The 15,745-nt window shown below is 46.0% G+C and overlaps 1 protein-coding gene across 1 annotated transcript in view; it reads left to right on the forward strand.

The window, feature by feature from the left end:
• The window catches only part of Csgalnact1 (chondroitin sulfate N-acetylgalactosaminyltransferase 1), a 307,224-nt gene that overhangs the window by 285,164 nt on the left and 6,315 nt on the right, over positions 1-15,745 (forward strand). The window contains 2 exon segments of the mRNA XM_042054957.1: positions 8,180-8,358; positions 9,212-9,306. Of these exon segments, the coding sequence (XP_041910891.1) occupies positions 8,180-8,358; positions 9,212-9,306 (274 nt within the window).

Consider the following 15,745-nt stretch of genomic DNA (forward strand, 5'->3'; position numbering starts at 1 on the left):
CCTGGGCTTGCTGTTATTGTAGTTGTTGGGAGACTTTTAATGACTACTTCTATTTCCTTAATGGTTATAGGTCTATTTATATTGTTTATCTGATCTAGACTTAACTTTGGTAAGTGGTATCTATTTAGAAAATTGTCCGTTTCTTTTAGATTTTTCCAATCTTGTGTATTACAGGTTTTTGAAGTATGACCTAGTGATTCTCTGGATTTCCTCAGTGTCTGTTGTTATGTCCCTCTATTCATTTCTGATTTTCTTAACTTGGATATTCTCTCTCTGCCTTTTAGTTAGTTTGGATAAGGGCTTGTCTATCTCATTGATTTCTCAAAGAACCAACCAACTCTTTGTTTCATTGATTCTTTGTATTGCCCTCTTTGTTTCTCTTTTATTAATTTCAGATCTCACTTTGATTATCTCCTGCCTTCTACTCCTCCTGGGGGAGTTTGCTTCTCTTTGTTCTAGAGCTTTCAGGTGTGCTGCTAAGCTGCTAATATGAGATGCTTCCAAATTCTTTATGCAGACCTTAGATTCTGAGGGCTCTCATCGTGTCTCATAACTTTGGACATATTGTACATTCATTTTCTTTGAATTCTAGGAAGTCTTTAATTTCTATCTTTATTTCTTCCTTGACCCAGTGGTAATTCAGTAGAGAGTTGTTCAGTTTGTAGGCTTTCTGTTGTTTCTGTTGTTATTGAAATCCAGTGTTAATCCATAGTGCTCTGTTAGGACACAGAAGGTTATTTCAATTTTCTCATGTCTGTGGAGACTTTCTTTGTGATTGAGTATATGGTCAATTCTGGAGAATGTTCTGTGAGGTGCTGAGAAGAAAGTTTATTCTATGTCTTTGGGTGGAATGTTCTGTGGATGTCTGTTAGGTCATTTGAGTCACAACATGTCAGTTCGGTTACTTGTCTGTTTAGTTTCTTTCTGGCATTCCTGTCCATTGGTGTGAGTGGGGTGCTGAAGTCTCCCACTATTAATGTATGGTTTTGGGTGTGTGATTTAAGCTTTAGTAATGTTTATTTTACTAGTGTGGGTGCCCTTGCATTTGGGGCAAAGGTGTTCAGAATTGAGATGTCATCTTGGTGAATTTTTCACTTAATGAGTATGAAATATCCTCCATCTCTTTTGATTAATTTTGATTGGAAGTCTGTTTTGTAGATATTAGATTAGCTACACCAGCTTGCTCTTGGGTCCATTTGCTTGGAAAATCTTTTTCCAACACTTTATTCTGAGGTAATGACTCTCTTTGATGTTGAGGTGAGGTGTGTTTCTTGTATGTAGCAGAAGACTGGATCCTGTTTTGAGCCCATTCTGTTAGCATGTGTCCTTTTATTGGCAAATTGAGCCCATTGTTATTGAGAGATATTAATGACTGGTGATTATTAATTCCTGCTATATTTTGATGGTGGTGATGATAGTGCCAGTAATAATAGCAGTAGCAGTTGTGTTTTTCCCTTCTTTGGGCTTTGCTGGTGTACTGTTATCTATTGTCTGTGTTTTTATGGGTTACTTGACTTCCTGGGGTTGTAGTTTTCCTCCTAGTACCTTGTGTAGGGCTGTATTTGTGGATAGATATTGTTTAAATTTGACTTTCTCACAAAATATCTTGTTTTCTCCATCTGTGGTTACTTGGCCTCTTTCCTTTTCAGATTTTAGTATTCTTTTTCTAGTCTGTATGTTTAGTGTTTTGATTATTATATGGCATGAAGTTTTCTTTTTCTTTTCTGATCTAATCTATTTGGTGTTCTATAAACTTCTTGTATGTTGATAGGCATGTTCTTCTTTAGGTTAAGAAAGCTTACTTGTATGAACTGGGATCCTTCTCCTTCTTTTTTTATTATTCTTAGGTTTGCTCTTTTCCATATTGTCCCAGATTTCCTGAATGTTTGGTGTGAGGAATTTTTTAGATTTAACATTTCCTTTAACTGATTGATTAATCTATTTCTTCTATCATATCCTAATTCCTAAGATTCTCTCTTCTGTCTCTTGTATTCTGTTGGTGATTCTTGTGTCTGTAGTTCCTGCTCACTTATCCAGACTTTCCATTTCTAGAATTCCCTCAGTTTATGTTTTCATTATTGCTTCTGTTTCAGTTTTCAGGTTTAGAACAATTTCCTTCCCCTATTTGTTTTTTCTTAATTTTCTTGGCATTCTTTAAGAGATTTATTGGCTTCCTCCAATTTTTTGATTGTCTTTTCCTCAAGTTCTTTAAGGGATTTTTCATTTCCTCTTTAGCAACCTTTGTCATCTTCATAAAGTTGTTTTTAAGGTCATTTTCTGGTGTTTCAGCTGCCTTGGGATATTTGGGTCTTGATATTATAGGATAGCTGGGATCTGGTGGAGCCATATTACCCTGGCTATTGTTGATTGTATTCTTTTACTGGTGCTTAGACATCTGGTTTGGGGATGATTTTAGGTCTAGGTCCTGATTTTGTTTGTCTTTCTTGGATGGGTGTTTTGCTCCTTAGTTTCTATTTCCTTTTTGGTCTTCTTGCCTTTGTGACCTGGATTTCTAGTGGCTGTCTGATCTAGTAGGGAGCCTCTGTCCAAGTTGGAGCTAGTGTTCTGGAGGCTAGCTTGGTCTTTGGTGCAGCCGTGGGTCTCTGTTCTTCTGACTAGCATGGCCTGCTTCTGTGACCATTGTGGTCTGCACCTATTCTCCCATTGATGTAGTCTGTACCCGTAATCCCATTAGTGTGGTCTGCACCTGTTCTCCCATTGGTGTGGTCTGCACCTGTTCTCCCATTGGTGTGGTCTGCACCTGTTCTCCCATTGGTGAGGTCTGCACCTGTTCTCCCATTGGTGTGGTCTGCACCTGAGCAGTGGGATTCTAGAGGAGTGGCAGTGGGAGGCAGGGCCCAGCAGAGGTACTGGTGATGACCTGGGCGAGGGAGGACCAAGGGTTGGGTCCAGGGGATCCGGATCTGAGGAGTATAGCAGTTTGGCCAGCAGGCAGGTCATTTACCTTTTCTTCCAACCCATGTGGACTGTAGCTGAGACAACGGGGGAAGGGCTGGCCACAGGGAAGATGAAGTAGGAAGCTTGGGAAGTAGAAGGGGTCTTGGGGGAAGAAAATCTGGGGGCAGGGCAGTCTGACTGGCAGTCAGATCACTCACCTGTTCCTCTGACTAATGTGGCCTGCACCCCAGCAGTAGAATTCTGCCATTGTTTGGGGCCAAAATAATGTTTTAAATAAGGGGCTATAGTGGGAAGTGTCACATTAAGACAGTTTATTTGCAGTTGTAAGAAAACGTCTGTATCAGAACCAACCATACTGGACAGCACGGTTTTAATCCTCTCATTCAGAGAAATGCAAGGCAATTAGGGGAATTAAAAGCAGCAGAAGCAATAGCTTTCTCGGGTCATCATAACCTCTACAAAAATGACTGCTTGTAACCAGAAGTCCCCATGCAGCATATTTATCATATCAAAGAAAGGAAGTGAGTGGGAAATTCAAGAGTTTTGTTAATTATTAATATAATTCAAGAGGTAATTTGGAATAAATCATGCATCCTTTTGTGTGTTCATAATAGGGGTTCGCTTATTAGTGAGATGGAGAGCCCCATTCTACCGTCATCAGCGCCCAGTGCCTGTTTCTTGCTATGCCACAGCTATAGGCATGTTACCAAGTACTGGCGTTTCATTGTGAGAATAAATTAAATATTTCAACACAAATTGCATGCTATTTTTCTCAGCTCTGTTTTCTGTTACTCTACATTTACCTCATCATAAAAGCTAAGGTTTTTATTTATCCTTCCAAATTCACTTGTCCCAGCTTCTGTCACATGTGGGTAGTGGGTAACCAAGGGCTTCCTAGTTACCCACTGAAGAGTGGGTGAAGTCTCCTTGCAGGAGAAGCTCTCTCCAGACAGCAAATCCTTCGGGGAGTACTTGAAGAGCCTCGGTCATTTCTATTACTTGTCTCTAGCTGTGTCGAGTGCTTTTAGTCTCCTCTTTGTCTTCGCATGTGACCCTTACTGGATAGATACACGGTGTGCACTGGATACAGTGCTGGGTCCTTTCTGAAAGGAGGTATATGGGGGGGGGGGCTGCTGCCTTGACAGGATCAGAACCTGCAAAAGCCTCTTGTGCATTGGTACATTTGACACAAGAGGGACAGGGCTGGACTTGATAAGATGTTCACAGAGGGCTCTTTGGTTTGCTGGGAGGTACTCACGAGGTGATACTCAAGGCGTAAAGTTGTAGAACAAGAGCCCTCTTCACAGAAATAGAGGAAGATAGTGTGTGGTGGAAAAGTATCACCAAGGCAGTAGCAGTCATATGCACCCTTTCTGACTCGACTGTCATGACCATCTATGGTTTGTCGCCAGAGCTGGGTCATAGACCACAGAACAAACATGGTCCTGCATGCTGTCTCAGTGGTCTGCACTCAAGGCCATAGGGTTCCTCCAGAACCCAGGCGGAGACATTGGGCCGTCATTCCACAGTGGACTTTGAGGCTTTGCTATCCTGGCAGCCAAGGGGGATCCATAGACGGATGAGAGAGGTAACACTCTTCTCCCCAGGCCGCTGATGATGCCAACCATACTCTGCTTTTTTGGGGCAAAAGTGTCCCACTAATCAGGGCCTGGAGAGCTGTCAAGACTTTAGAGGATGCCGAGGAAACTTGTCCTCTGGATGCTGTGCCCAAGATAGATGAAGGGGGCAGGAAGGACTGTAGAGGTCAGAGTTCTGTAAGGCACAGGCAGCGGCTGCTGGAATTTCATGTGTTCTTGCCTCAGTAGTGCCCTGCTGTAAGCACTGTGTGCACAGAGATGCCCTCCTGGGAATGTTCACATCTTGAATCTGTAGTCTTTGGGGCAAGTGCACCCTGGAGACTGGTTGTGATGCACGTTAGGAATGATGTGTCCTGAAAAGAGCAGGGAATACCTTATCTTCAGAGAAAGCCTGGATGAAAAGAGGGAAGCAAATTGCCACTGGATTAGGGCAGACGAAAAGTTTCTCGGAATAGTTCCTTTAGAAGCAACACATCAGTGTATACAATCTGATGTTCAAATACTTTGTCTAAAAGTCTTTCAAATTAAGACCATTTCAAACACTAGCACCAGGGATGTTCTCCCTCCTCTTTTCCCAAAGGCTGTCATGTAAGCCTGGGCCCCTCCCCTTCCTTCTGCTACTGTGGAGCGAGTGGTGGTGTTTATCAGGGTAACCTACTTGAGCCAGGGCATTCTCATGTGTGTGCTGGGCAGGCAGAGGCGTCAGATTTTTGTCCCCTCTTACACTCTGAGACATCCAGTCTTTTGCTACCTCTTTGCTCTTTGTTTGCCAATATAGGCCCATAGGTTGTTGCGCCGTTCACATTGTTAGCTCAGACATTCATGCCCTCTCACTCTATTCTACTCAGTAGGAACTGACCTCTCGAAGCACCTCTGCAAGCGGACTGCAGGCTATCCCGGCAGAGGCAGCAGCAACACTGTTTTCCCAATGTAACATTAAAGACAGTGTGCCTCTTGCCTTCAGAAATGTTGCTTGCTATCATGCATATGGAAAGCATGTGTAAGCCAAGTACAGTGACTCATTTCTGTAGTCCCCAAACTTAGAAAGCAAGCAGATTGTCAGTTTGAGCCTAACCTGGTCTATATAGCAAGACCCTATATCTTGTTAAACCATATAAACAAACAAATAAATACATGCATACATACATAAAGAAATAAATAAATAAGCTTTTGTGTTTGAAATCTTTCATGATAGATTTTTGCAGTCCTCCTAGGAGAGTTACCTTTTAAGTTGTGGGTCAGCTACAACCTGAGCGAGCACTGTGTTTTGAAATGACAGCCTTCCTACTCTGTAAACCAGATAACAAATACCCCTGTGGTCCAGGAAACAGGATCTTGGAGGATAAAAAAGCTGAAACAATTGAACAAGGCAGACCCTGGATGAAGCATCTGGGAGAACCTGCTGGAAAGCCCCTGAGAAGTACAGGTGAAACCCAGGCCACTCCCTCAGGTGGTGTTTCTCTTGGGCAGGACGACTTGGGCTGTGAGGACTGGGACAGCTGGGGCTGAAGAAGCCCTCAGGAGCTGGGGGCTGCCTGCCAGGCTCTTACAGCGCTTGTCTGTGGAGACAGTTGTGCTGTCCTCAGCCAGTGCCAGGTGTGACTCTGGAAAGGCTTGGAACCGAGCCTCAGTGCTAATTGAAGGAGCTGTGTGCTGGAGCCACCACCCCTGAGCAGAGGATCAAAGATAAAGTCCTGAAGGCAGAGGGGAATCACAGGACTGAAGTAAATGAAGATTTGCCATCCAGAGGGGTTGTAAGGGTTGTAAGAGCTGAAGGAGCCTTGAAACCCAGTGAACAGGGTTTTGGAGAAAGGCAGCAAAGGCAAAAGAAAGGACTCCAAATAAAGCAGAAGCACTCTGGGGGCCAGAAACCTCTAACTCTATTCATAAATCTCCATTCACACAGATTCAGAGACGTCCAGGTGGACCTGCTAGGGACCAGGCACAGCTGTTGGTCCTGGACCCGGGTTTGCTGACTCAGAGTGCGGGCTTTTCACACGCCTGTCTTCCACCCAGATCTCAGGCTGTGCTCCTGTCTGGCGTCTGACTGAGGCTAGGCTGCGCCCATAGATTCCTGAGATAAAACCCCAAGCTTCCTCTGAGATCTGAAAGAAGGCAAGTCACAGAAGAGTAACCAAACTGGTTTCTGTGATTAAATCCCAGATACTAGCACCACTCAGCATGCGAAACGCTCAGGACTTTGGCAATTCGTGTTGACCTTCAGCAAAGAGAGTTGCCAGGAATATAAACTATTAAAAATGGAAATGGTTTTCCTCCTGTATCTGCCGACTATATCAAGACAGGGAGAAACTAGGGAGCGGTGGGGCCCAGCCAAGGTAGGAAGGGCAGAAGTGCGGGTAGAGCAAGCCTTTATCAAAGACAGATGGAGTCAACAAGGAGAACCCCCAGATGCCAGCCCGTGGGTACACAGACGCTGAAACAGGGCTGAATGAGGCCTTTCATTCCACCTGTCCAAGGCCCATTTGCACCAAATGAATGATGGTTTTGCCCAGACTGAGTCCCATTTCAGAAGGTTCTGCAGTTTCTGGGGAAGTTCAGCAAACTAAAGAATCCTCTTGACTTCAGCAGTCTGGGCTTGGGAATCCTTACCTCTGATGATGATGGTAGGGGCTGGTGCTTATGTTGCCACATCCCCTTGCCACCACTTATATAGTCACTTTGTATAAAAACTAATGGGGCTATTATTATATCCTTTATGCTAATGAAGCAACTAAAGAATGAGCTTGTCCTGCTAACAGGGCTCGCGGCAATGCAACCGGGGCTTGTGCACCGCTGCCTTCCAAACGCAAGGTTGTTGGTCCTCTTTCACACCGTGAGGCTGCTCTTCCTCTGCTGGGAAGGAAGGGAGGAAGGTTTCAGTCTGTCTGGGGCAGCACAATCAAGAACATATTGCCTGATCCCGGGCTTGAAACGGATAAGAAGATGTTAGGAAGCCATATTCCACAGGGTCCGAGCTTTACGCACTAGGCTTATCTTAGTGGCCCAGAAAGCATGGAGATGTCTTTTGGGTTGTGTTTCTACTTAACTAATTCCAAATCCCATCACAAAGGGTGTGCTTTAGTGATAACAATAGCAGTCTCAATATAGAAGAATTTGGAGAAATGGAAGAAATAAATTAATATTGAAAGTTCATTAGGGGGCAGGAGAGATAGCTCAAGTGGTTAAGAACACAGACTGTTCTTGTGGAAGACCCATGTTTTGGTTTGGTTTTGTTCCCAGCGTGCATGTTGTATGGCTCCCAACTACCTGTAACTCCAACTCCAGGGTATCAGACACCCACTTCTGGCCTCTGTTAGCAACTACACACACATATACACATAATTAAAAATTTTTAAATTAAGTGCAGTAGAACTGGGCATGGTGGCATATACCTATAATGTCAGCCGAGGTAGGAAGGTCATAAAATCAAGGTCAACCTGGGCTGGAGAGGAAGACCCTGCCACAAAGCAAAACAACAAAGTTTTCTAGGTGTTCTCTGTCCTTTGAACCTCAGTGGCGTCTACTCAGTTTGGCCACCCTCAGAGTTTCAGAACGTTCAGAGGGGGACAGCTCCAGCTGTGTGTTTTCCAGGGCATTCTGTCCTCACGAGTAGTATGGTGATGAGTGGCGACCCCTGACCGTCTGCTCTCTGTACCTTCCAGAGCTGCCAACTTCAGAAACTTCACCTTTATCCAGCTGAATGGAGAATTTTCCCGGGGGAAGGGACTGGATGTCGGAGCCCGCTTCTGGAAGGGAAGCAACGTCCTGCTGTTTTTCTGTGACGTGGACATCTATTTCACCTCTGAGTTCCTCAACACGTGCAGGCTGAACACACAGCCAGGTTGGCATTGTCTCCTTCTTACCTCTTTCGGGCACTCGGCTCTCTTTCCCGCAGGTGTTGCTGTCGGCTCAGGCTGCTCTGCCATCACGTTCCTTCAGTCACAGAGACAAGGAAGGTGACCTTGTTCAGCTCATCCACACGCTTTGAGCAACAGGGCTGTCAGGCACTCTGGGACTATGTCCTGTACCCCTGTGCATAACCCCTTTCTGTCTCCCACTGGGAGGTCAAATGGGTGGGACATCCACTGGAGACAGTGAGTCAGAGGACACGGACCTGGAAAAACCACTCAAATCCAAAAGGAAAAAAATAGCTATGGGCCCTTAGCAAACCCCATTCGGGGCTGAAAGAAGCCCCAAATATACAAATGATGTCTGTGGACTTGGGCACTGTTGATAGACAGCAAAGGGTCCTGGTATGGTCCCTTGCTGCTAAAATATGGTGATTCTTCCATGCATAGCGGTATGGGGCAGCTGCTCTGAGCCCTCTCCTGCCCACACCAGAGTCTTCCTGCCCTCCTCTGCCACTCTTTAAGGTTGTACTAGAAATCGACATTTAAAGGCTTTGGGCATTCAGGACAGGGACACCAGAACCCTCCTCCACACTCAACGCTTTGGGGAACACAACCCCAGCCTCTGGCCTGTCGGCAGCTTTCATGTTGTTCTCATCCTGGGACAGATGGGTGGGAGAATCAGGCTGACTGCTCGAGCTGGTGTACTGTAAGATCTGCTCTAGAGCTAGGTGAAGGGAGAGTGGGTGGAAGCTCCTGAGCTATTTCTGACGGCGAAACACACATGAGCAAGCCCAGCAGTGGACTGAGTTTCTCCTAAGCAGATGTTTGCTTTCTGATTTGCAGGGAAGAAGGTATTTTATCCGGTTCTTTTCAGTCAGTATAACCCTGGTGTAATCTATGGCCATCATGATGCAGTCCCGCCCCTCGACCAGCAGCTGGTGAGTAACGACCCCGCAGATGCCCATGTGCTGTTTAATGTCGCTCATTACTGGGGCACCTAACCGTGAGGCACGGTGAACGGCATCCGCAGACCAATCCCCTTAGTGGTTTTTAAGTTTGGCAGATGTGCTGGCCTTTGCTCCAAGTGCCATGATGATTAAAAGTCCTTGCAATATTTAAAAGTGAAAAATAAATAGGAACTTTACCTTATAAGAGGGTAATTTCACACCTCCATAGCTTTCGTCTATGGTTTTCAGAACTACTATTATTGGATTATGGCTAGAGCATGCTTTCTCTTTGTCATTACAAAATCCCGTAGGAGAAGCGAGGGTGATGTTCCCGTTAGAAACAGGAATGCCTAAGATGGTGGAAAACAGGTGACAGAGGTGGGTGGCTTACCCCGCGGTTACCGTGAGTCGGTGGGGAACAAGAACCCAGGCCTGTACCCTGGCCCTTCACCCATCCCATCCGACTCCATCACCACTGCTACGCATCTCTGTATTGGGGCAGATGTTGGCATCGATAGTGTCACCAGAAATGTCGCTTTCAAAGAAACGGAGGAAGGACTTTTCTGCCAAGATCTTGGCTGCACCGGTGATAGATTGAGGAACTGCCAAGCCCCGGGGCCTTCTCAGTCTCACATCATCACAGACAGCTGAAGCAGAACGGAAAGAGGAATTGAGACAAACCAGGAGAGCACCCCCCCCCCCCGCACCTCCAAGGCTGCTGTTATAGTCCCCTTTGCCTGTGTGGAGATGCTCCAAGACTCTCACTGGATACATGGGATAATGAATCATCCCAAGTGCTGTACATAGTGTGGCTTCCTCTATACATACACATGTGCTAACATTAGGATTATAAGTTAGCAGTGAGACAGAACAGTGACTAATGATCATATAGACTATAGCACATACTTTACTCATTTCTGGAATTATTCATTTCATATTCTCTGACCTCAGCTGATAGCAGTACTAAACCATGGAGTGTATATGGGGGTGGGTACTGTACTGTTGGCTGCCTGGGCACAGGACAGACCCTGCTCTCAGCCACTCAGGGTGATCTTCCCAGCAGGGAGATTATGTTGGACACCTCTGCCTCCTGTTAGCAAGCCTGAAAATGCCATGCTTTTCGCACCGAGTATCCTTATGGACAGGAAGGAAATGGAACATAGACATGCAGATGTATATGGGGTCTCCTCGTGACCCATATCATGGTCATGGGAGAACATTGTTCTGCAATGTTCGTTTGGGTAGCTGACTCTGTGATAGGTTTTCAAAAGTAAGAAAACCTGTTCACTCTAGGCCTGACCTATGCCCTTGCCCTCTCCCAGGTAACTTCTGACAGCCAATGGGATTCTTCTCTAGAACACCGAAGCTTTGGGTGCTTCCAGAAGGGAGGAGGTTCATGTTTCGTGCTTGTCCTTGTATGATTTTGGTGGGCTCAAGCCAGAAAGTGTACAAACAGTCTCCTCTATGGCTGTCAGATTTTAGCACTGCAGGTGTAGTGTGTGACTGGGTATGGTCCACATCTCTATGGGCTTCAGACAGTTTCACAACCAAAGAACCAGTTTTCTGCACATGAGAGATAAGTCTCCTGTGCGGACCAGACTCTGGCTTCCCATGCCAGGAGTTGTAAGCCTTTCATGGGACGTTAAAAGAAAATGAAACAAAGTGGGTTTTTTCTTTCAACCAATGAGAATAAAAATTCCCTTGATTTTAAATAAAGCTCTGTTTTACATTTGACATTGGAAGTGATTAATGTTTCCAGTTCAAATTCATAAAGGCCCTATTTGCTTGCAAGGACTTCTTTTCAATTCGTAATCTAAAGGTTTTGTCCTTTCCAGTTCATCCTGAGAACAGGCAGGATGGGAGTCAGACAGACAGTGTAGAAGCCAGACTCACAGAATAAGCAGTCCATGTGGACTCAGAGCCTCGGATGCGTGTGGCCACAGCAAGAAACCCCAAATCACCCTCCAGTCTTTGACATTGACTTCTTAGAGCGTCACTGACCTCTCCTCCGGTACATGAAGCTGCTGCTCAGAGTTCAGTGTACAATTATTCAGCTCAGTGAAAGGCAGCAGGTTCAAGGCTCCCCAGACCCCAGGGAAATGCATGATTGTGTCCTTCATTAGACAAGTCATTTATTTTATTTTAGTTTTACTTATGTGTGTAAGGTCCAGCGAGGGTATAAGATCTCTTGGTGCTGGAATTACACCTGATGCAGGTTCCAGGAATCAAGTCCAGGACCTCTGTAATAACAGCAAGACCTCTTAACCACAATGCCATCTGTACAATCCCAAGACAAACTAAATCTTGATCACTCACTGCCTGCAAAGGTCTGCTCCAGGTCCTGGTACTGGGGTCAGAAGAGCTGTGCTTGTTTCGCATACCCAGGCATGATTGATCTGAGGCCCCTCATCCACCCTTCATAGATGCTCAATGAATGATCCAAGGTTGCAGAGTCAGGAGCTAAGGAGAGGGATCGCTAGATAACCTGCTTGTGGGAAAGCGTGAGGACCTGAGTTCAGGTCTCCACCCAACCCAGACGGGTGAAACCCCAGCACTGGGAGAGTGGTGGAGACAGGTAGATCCCACCCAACAGGAGAGGTGGGGCCGTCACTAGCCAGAAGGTCTAGCCAAACTGCCAGCTCCAGGTTCATCGGAGACCTTGTCTAAATATAATGTGAAGAGTGACAGAAAAAAACACCAGACTTACCCTCTGGCCTCTATACTGCACAGGTGAGCAACCACACACAAACGTGTAAGCACAGGTGCACACCAGCACACACGCATGCACGCATGCCCACACATGCATATGCATGTGTACCCACATCCTTCAGACCCCAAAATTAAGATCGCAAAGTGCTCGAGTGACAGAATTTAACCCATGCCAGGATGTCCCTCCCACTTGAGCAGTGGGACCAGATCTGCCAGTTATCCCCAAGAGATCAGAGGCATAAAGAAAAGGGCCTGGCAAGAATGCCGGAGGCACACATCAAACTATAGAAATTAATACACTGTGGAGAGAGTGAGTAGGTGGCGAGACACTATAAACCAAAAAGTAATGGCTGGAGATGGGAAAATTAGGAGCGATTTCCCCCGAGATTGCATGTTGACTCCGACTAGACCATGTGTGTATTAACAAACCCTGCGTAGCCTTCCCTGGGATGCAGCGGTACTTCAGTGAGGTGGGGAATGTGGGCTCGGAATGCGCTGTAGTAAAGGTCACCCGTGCAGCCCTGCAATCGCAGCCTCAGTACGCCCAGGATGAGTTTTCATGGCTATCAGTCCTGCCTTTTCCGGCTTGCCTGCAGAGGAAAGCAAGGATCTCTGTGTATGTTCGGATGGCTTCTTATTTTTTTTAACTTCTGCATACAGATCATTAGCAATAAGCGACACTGTGGGGTTTCGTGCTAATATTTAATTTTTGAGATTTAAGCCGAGAGAGGAGACTTCCCGGTGCCTTAATGCAGAAACAGCAAACCAAGAAGGGAATGACTGTAATTTAAATCAACGTTCTTCGCTTTAAACATTCCACCTTGCTGCTCAGCCTGTCAGTTCCTGCTTAGATCCCTGCAGAAGCCTCCTACCTCCCCTATCTTTAGATTCTGACCTTCCCCACACCTCATCTTTCCTCACCCTCTTCCAGAGACTAGTTTTGAATAAACAAATTAATTCCCCTTTTTTATTTAAAAAGATGTTTATGGCATAAAGCCAGTGGCAGGCTTGCAATTGTTTGGCAGCCCACTCTTGGGAAGAAGAAGAAAAGCCCTGGCGATGGTGTTTGCCAATATCCATGGTGTAAACATTCCCCCTGTGGCTTGTATTGGGCTTACCAGTGTGTTACCATAGGGAATGCTGGGAAGAGATGTGTGACTCTGATTTTTTGTTGCAACTGATTGTCCTCCATCAACCAACTTAACCTGGCTGCAAAGAGAATGCCAGCTAATCCCACCACCTGGCAGATGACACCATCTCCCAGGACACCAGCGTCAGCCTGCTGTCCACCCAGGCTTGTGAATTTAGTCTCTCGGTGTTTGATGCAGACTGTGATGTCTGCTGTACGGTAACACCTGGTAATGTAGCCCGCTTACTTTTGTAGCATGGAGCGGTGTACGTGGAGTGTGCTTCTCACTGTCCTCGTCTGCTCTTGCTTACACCTGCACTGCCTTGCCTGCCTCAAATAGTTGGCGTGAACCAAGAGGCTGAAATCAAGTGTCTTCCTTAATCACTGCCTCCTTAATACATGTATTTTACATACTTCATACATGTATTAATATATTCAGTAATATTTTCCTTCCTATTACCCTCTCTCATGTTACTCCTGATCCCTATAGGTCCCTGCTTCTTCCCTTCACTTTATTTTTTGAGACAGGGTCTGTCTCTCCCTCCCTCCCTCCCTCCCTCCCTCCCTCCCTCCCTCCCTCCCTCCCTCTGTCCTCCTTCGCTCCTTCTCCTCCTTGTTTCTCTTCTTCACCTAGCCCCTGATATGTAGCACATTGACCTATCTAGTCTGTCTGGACAATAAACAGTCAGGTTAGGGACACTCAACTACTCCTCATTTTTTATGTGAATTTTAGGACTTCAAACTCTGGACTTTGTACTCATGAAACAAACACTTTATCAAGGACCATTTCTTAGCCCCTCAATTAGCTTGACTTTTTTTATTGGGGGTTTGAATTCCTGAGCACTTTCACCGCTGGCCTGTGCTTCCGTCTTTTGTACTGTCTGCTGGGCATAGTACATGCAGTGTGCCCTTGCGGACTGCTTTTGTTTAATCAGAAAGCATTTGAGAGTCCCTCAGTGAGACTGTGTAATCTCCCATAATTTCCAACAAGGGTAAGGAGCATCTACATCTCATTCACACATATGGAAGCCCAGGCTCAGCCCTAAGTCCACTAGTTTCGATTCCTGCAGCTGCTGAGTGGGAGAGGGACAGACGTGAGTGCCAAACTGTGCGGCTAAGCTTGGCCGAGGGTGATGAGCTGAAGGAACCCGTGTGCTGCCAGAGGACCAAGGTTCTAGACTCCAGAAATGAGAGCACTCATGGGTCTGGTACAGCCTTAACCCCTTAGAAGAGACTGGCATACTTTATTCTCAAACCAATAGGACTTGTGTGGAAATGAGACCCTGCAGAGACCTGGGAGGAGATGAGATTTGAGTCTATTATTAAATAAATTCTGGGAGCCCTGTACTCCAGAATATATTATTTCTTAAGAAATTAAATGGGGATCTTCATGGGAATCCTAGCCCTGAGCTCTACAGCCACAGGCTCAATGAACTTGAGCAAATCATTCTGCCTCCCTCTGAAGAGGTCTCAAAGAGAGGGCACATGGCCTTTGCCCCCAGAACTCTCTGCAGTGCGATCACTGACCCTTCAGGTCCCAGATAATAAAAAGTACGCAATGCATAGTCAGATCCAGGGATTGCTGCAATTCAGGGAATCCGGTATGCATGGGCAGGGCCTGCTTTATCAATAGAATATCTCAGAACAAAATCAGAATGCAGACCCTTGTGCCATAAGAGTTCAGAATGTAAAGACAACTGCAGCAAGCATGGAACCCTGTGTGTGTTTGTGGGCCACATGCCTGTAACCATGTACAGCTCCTAGGACATAGAAGGCTGATCAGATCTAGCTTCAGTTCTGGGGCGATACTCTTTGATTTAGAGAATATTCTCTGCCCGCAGTCTTGCTTACCTGCTTCATTTTAAGATCCAGTTTGCTTCATAGGCAGCTGCCCAACTCAACACCATTAAATCAGACAGACAACTGCCTATGCTCCGGCTGCCTGTGCAGCTGTGGAGCGGCTGTGTTCCCCTCAGCCCTAGAGGGAGTTGCTGATCTCTGTTTCATGTTTTGATCCTAATAAAAAAATAATTACCCCATGTCACACGACTTGCCCACAGAGACGAGCAAGTCTTCAGGTTTAGTCTTTACCCTGTGGTAGAACCATTGGAGTGTATATTTAACACTTGGGCAGGATGGTGGGACTCCTTGTGCCCAACTCCATGTGTATAAACCAAACTTGGTGCCTTCGGCCTCAAGACCATGGAGGACATTTTTGCCTATTGGTCTCGGTCGACGCAATCCTGACAGTTGTTACCACCAGACCACCTATGCTTTTGCTGGGGCTCTTGCTGACAAGTGTCTCTCGCTTGAAGCATGTTTGTTTCCACAGGCTAGGAGTTGGGGTTACCTTACACTGCTCCTCCTCCATCCACTAAAGAGTATCTGTTAATTGTACAACTGTGTGGCAAGTGACATTCTGGGTGCCACTGACACAGGGGACTAAGACTCTGGCTGATGTTGCCCAGGGTGGTAGATGAAGACAGCAAACTAAGAAACAAATGCACCCATGAGGTCCTTTCCCATGGGACTGACAGCTGTATGGCATTGGCCAGGAGGCTCAGGGTGATCATTCTGAGCAATGACGAGTAG

This window comes from Arvicola amphibius, chromosome 4, assembly GCF_903992535.2.
Source record: "Arvicola amphibius chromosome 4, mArvAmp1.2, whole genome shotgun sequence".
NCBI classification, from domain to species: Eukaryota; Metazoa; Chordata; class Mammalia; order Rodentia; family Cricetidae; genus Arvicola; species Arvicola amphibius.